This window comes from Anoplophora glabripennis, unplaced genomic scaffold (assembly GCF_000390285.2).
Source record: "Anoplophora glabripennis isolate ALB-LARVAE unplaced genomic scaffold, Agla_2.0 scaffold1812, whole genome shotgun sequence".
Taxonomy (NCBI): Eukaryota; Metazoa; Arthropoda; class Insecta; order Coleoptera; family Cerambycidae; genus Anoplophora; species Anoplophora glabripennis.
The window spans coordinates 4,227-9,539 of record NW_019417925.1 but is presented as its reverse complement, the minus strand read 5'-3'; the positions used below and the strand labels follow the sequence as shown (position 1 = coordinate 9,539).

The 5,313-nt window shown below is 35.5% G+C and overlaps 1 protein-coding gene across 1 annotated transcript; it reads left to right on the top strand.

Annotated features, from left to right (window-relative positions):
• Positions 1-3,232: 3,232 nt before the first annotated feature.
• Positions 3,233-4,346, top strand: LOC108915869 (the record flags this gene model as incomplete). Its single annotated transcript, XM_018722017.2, has 2 exons — positions 3,233-4,096; positions 4,156-4,346. Coding segments are annotated over exons 1-2 (1,055 nt in total), but the record flags the coding sequence as incomplete, so codon positions are not given.
• Positions 4,347-5,313: the final 967 nt, after the last annotated feature.

Here is a 5,313-nt window from a genome sequence, read left to right as displayed (position 1 = left end):
TTTAGAATTTCAAGAAGAATCGAAATATGGAATAATATATAGGGTGTTCCATTAAAAAAAGCTTTTTAACAGATTCTATATACTTAATTTTTGATTATTGTAATAGATTTTTAAAAACCATAAAACGTTTGTGTCTTATGATTTTTCTATGGTTATCTTACTTTAGGAGATAATCGACAGTTTCCATATAGGTATATCAGCAACCCTGTATACATCGTATACAAATATTTTATTTAATTAGTCAAATGTTTTCCAAAAAGTGGTACACTTTTTTCTATACTGGGTGTTAGTAAATAAGTGCGGCAAATTTCAGGGGGTGATTCTACATGAGAAAATAATGGCAGTTTGCTTATAAATGTATGTCCGTAAATGATTCGTTTTCCGAGATACGGGGTGTCAAAATTTTTCTTAAAAACTGACGATTTAATTTATTGCTCTGAAACCGGTCGAGATGTGCAAATGAAATTTGGTGGGTTTTAAGAGGTAGTTATTGCGCATTTTTTGACGCGCTATTAAGAATTTTATGTTTACCATTGGCGCGCGCACGGGTAATAATCTCAATTTTTTTAAAGAAAAAAATGGTACGCCACTGAGATATTACAAATTAAAAATCATTTTTGAATTCCTCGTTCAATTTGTGACAAAAAATCTCTCTTGCCTTTTCTTCGTATGGGGCGCCGTTTTGATGCAAAAAAATAAAACATCTTAACGCGTATTTTTTATTTCTTTAATACATTATCAAGAACTATCTAATACAATAACATTAAACCAGAACAATAACAGAAAATAACACTAATAAAATTTTGAAAAGGCGCAAAGCTACAACAAATGTTCAAAATGACCTCCCTCAGACGTGACACAAGATTCAACTCTTCGCCTCATTGATTGTCGTATTCGCGCAAATATTCCTGGTATATTTCTTATTGTCTCACAGCCGACTATAATTCGATTCCTCAGGTCATCAACATTTTCAACGGGAGTGGAATAAACTAATGACTTAAGAAAACCCCAAATGCAAAAATCAAGAGGATTTAAATCCGGCGATCGAGCAGGCCAATGTTCCGTACCTCCCCTACCTATCCAACGATTTGGATATACTGTGTCTAAGTGATTACGTACATTAATGCTAAAATGGGCTGGTGCACCATCATGCATGTACCATAGGTGTTGTCTCAGCTGTAGAGGAATTTCTTCAAGAAGAACAGGTAACTCTTCCTGTAGGAAATTAAGATAAGATTCGCCTGTTAGTCGTTGTGGGAGGAAATATGGACCGATTAAATGATCATCAATTACCCCAAGCCATACATTTACGGAAAACTGATGCTGAAAATGAGCTTCAAAGATTCCATGGGGGTTTTCCTCAGCCCATAAGTGATTGTTATGGAAATTTCGTATACACTGTCGTCCAAAAGTAGCCTCGTCAGTAAACAAAACGGCATTTAAAAAATTAGGAATTTGAGCGATTTGATGATTAATCCATTGGCAAAAAAATAGGCGCGGAAAAAAGTCTCTAGGTAGTAGAGCTTGCACACGTTCAATATGAAACGGATACAATTGCTGTTCTTTAAGAATTTTAAATACAGTGAAGTTGCTTACATTCAATATGTTGGCAATTTTTCGAGTACTTGTTTCAGGTGACTCCGCAATTAACTCGAGAACTGCTTCTTCTAGTTGCACAGTTCGTACTTCTCGAGGGCGCCCACAGTCAACCGTTTGTTTCTTAAATGAACCATTTTCGCGCAAACGTTGATGAAGACGAGCAAATATTGTGTGATGAGGTACCCTACGTCCTGGATACAACTCAGCATACAATCGTCGAGCTTGCCGACCATTTCCATTACTTCGACCATAGACAAAATGCATGTCTGACAATTCCGCATTTGTAAAATTTTCCATTCTTTTCGATAAAAGAAAAATTAATTACTTATTAACACTAATGTTATAGCAAACTAAAAGCTTAATAAATTAATAATGACGAAACGCTAATTTGACATTTCTTAAAAATATTCGTATTTAACAGACAAATGTTGACAGTAGCCTACTAGGTAATGTATTAAAGAAATAAAAAATACGCGTTAAGATGTTTTATTTGTTTGCATCAAAACGATGCTCCATACGAAGAAAAGGCAAGAGAGATTTTTTGTCACAAATTGAACGAGGAATTCAAAAATGATTTTAATTTGTAATATCTCAGTGGCGTACCATTTTTTTCTTTAAAAAAATTGAGTTTATTACTCGTACGCGCGCCAATGATGAACATAACATTTTTAATTGCATGTCAAAAATGGGCAATAACTACCTCTTAAAGCCCACCAAATTTCATTTGCACATATCGACCGGTTTCAGAGCAATAAATTAAATCGTCTGTTTTTAAGAAAAACTTTGGCACCCCGTATCTCGGAAAACGAATCATTTGCGGACATACGTTTATAGGCAAACTGCCATTATTTTCTCATGTAGAATCATTCCCTGAAATTTGTCGCACTTATTTACTAACACCCTGTATTAAAAAAAATAGTAGCTAAAATCTATTTTCTTAGATGTTCACATTAGGTAAATGAATAGACGTATTGATTACTTATTCGAAGTATCTTTCTGTTTACATTGTTAGGATATTTACCACGTATATATTTTTTACGTGGTTAATTGTGTTTAAACATACAGAGTGTCGTAGCTACAAATAGGTATTTTTTAGCAGTATTAATATTATTTTTTTATCATTAGTAGAATAAAATAATTATAATTTAAATAAAGAAAGAACATTAAACAATTAACTATTTATTAGACTTTACGTATATTAAAATGCAAAGTTGCAATGTAAAATTGAATTCCAAAACTATCAAAAGGGGGCTCATATAATACCAAATCATGAACTTGGATACAGTTATGCTTATATATTGATTTAATACTGTAAAAAAAATGCAAGTAGGAAGCGCTAAAGCCTTCAATGATACAAATAATTTAACTACATAAAGCGTTTACAATGGATATAACTGGGACTGATTCGATTCCTTATCAAATAATTCCAAATAAATTGGAATGAAATAAATTGACGTGATTGTTAAAGGGTGTCATTTATTCATCACTCTAACGAACCACAAATACAACGATTCTCCCCTTAAAAATATATATTCGAACAAGACCCCCTTGTACAAAGTCTAAGTACATAACGCATCCAAACTTCCCACACAACATCAGTATCGCTACAACCCCGTTAGTTGCAAGACAGAAAATGAAAAGTGATATATTCAACATAAGAATCCTGTTCGGGATTGGAAAGTTACTCGGTGTAACGCCCCTGTGGATGCACCGTTCAAAAGTTCTTTCGAAAGTTTACATTTCATTCCTCATCCTCCTGGTTACGTTCGGCACTTTCCTGTCGGTCAAGAAGAGATACATGGCGCTGTCGGAGTTAGACATGAGCATCGACCAAGCGTTCCTCGAGAGCTCCGAGTGCTTCACGGAGATGCTCTTTATGCTTTCGTGTTTCCTGGGAGTCATCCGCAGAAACGAAGCCTGGGGAGAACTCTTTCACAACTTCGTCAGAGCCGAAGAACAGTTACGCGGGATAGATTTCAATGACCACGGTCATCTATGCGTGTTCGGTGTAAGGTTAATAGTTATAAATGTGGCATTCTTCGCGGTACACGCGTATGAAATAATCATATGGGAAGAAGTCCACGAATTCAGCATAGAATACGGTTATATCCTGTACAGGATATCTATGTACTACCAGTTCTTCACTGTATATGTGGTTGTCTGCTTAGCTGAGATGTTGAAAAAGAGGTACGCGTTTCTGAACAAGCTCGTCGAGCGCACTTTGAAGGAAAGGAGCAAGGTTATCGTCATTTCCACCAAGGACAGTAGACGCGTCTTGGACAAGCTCACTAAGATACAAAGAATTTACACTGTCCTACACAACGCTGTGCAGAACATAAACGCTATATTTGGTTGGACTCTGTTCTTCTACTTCTCCACGTTCGTGATGAACATCCTGGTGAATATTAATTACGTCTTGAGGTACACGCAGACGGAAAACGTCGATTTGAATCTGAAGATACTGGCAACTTATGTTAGTTACTCTGTGGTTTACACTGTAAGTAAAGCTCAACGATGATTCAAGGGTTAATTAAACGCATGACGCTTTGTTTTCAGATTTCGACCATTTCGATAGTGATGTCATGTGATGAAGTAGATCGTAGTGGCAAGACGATTGTGAAAACCTGCTTTCTCCATCAAAAAGTGCTGGAAAGGCCTTCCATCAAGGACGAAGTGATCTTCTTTGCCAGGATAATGAAGGAGCTGGCACCCACCTTCTCCGCTGCTGGATTTTTTCCGATAAATCAGTCAGTTCTATCCACACTCTTTTCAGCTGTTACTACTTACCTTATAATAATTATACAGTTTAACATCACGCTGTAATCAAGCGAAATAAAATAAATATTGTCGCAGTAGGCCCTGAAATGGTTCAGAGTCCGTTGCGCGCTTGAAATAAACCCATATTTTGCGCTCGGCCCATAACACTTATTTAACAAATAAAAAAACAATCGAAACACAAAATAGTGACCTAGGGCTGTTGTGTAAAATTTTTCTCTATATTAATTTTTTATTGTTTAAATTTAAATAGTAAACTATGCAAGAAATCGCCATATTTATAATTTATTTACTTAAAAATAAAGGCTTAAATAAAAAATTGCTGGCAAGTGATCTATCTTTTAGCTTTTCAATGATACCAAAATTATATCGATTTGATAAAAATTACTCAAAATGCTAAATCCCGAACGCCTACAACTTCATAAACGAATATAATTTAAATTCTTCAACCACGTGAGCTTTACTTAAATGGGATGGGCTAAGAGATTAGTAATTGCGGGCAGAATCACAATTCAAAGTACTATCTAGTTGTTCAGTCATAATCTATATAAGTTCCCAAATGAGACAGTATAATTAAAGTTATGTTTGTTTTCACGTCGAGAGAAAGTATTGTTATATTTACAGTAAAAGACCACGCATTATTTACATTAAAAAGCGTTCTCGGTTAAAATTGAAAATTGCTCTGGATACGAGTTATTGTTGACTTCTGAAAAGTTCCGATGATAAATACCCCGGCAGATGGCTTGTTTGTCTGTGCTTGGTCACTTTTACTCCCTTTTAGTAGCATTTTAGACACCTGTGTAGATGGAGTAAAAACCCATTGTAGATAGCAATGTTACGCATTTGCAAGGAAGGATCGAGGTAGCGTGACATTATGTTCAATAGAACAGATCAGAGACGCGTGTAACCCATTTGGCCCCTCGTGAAGGATAATGGAGA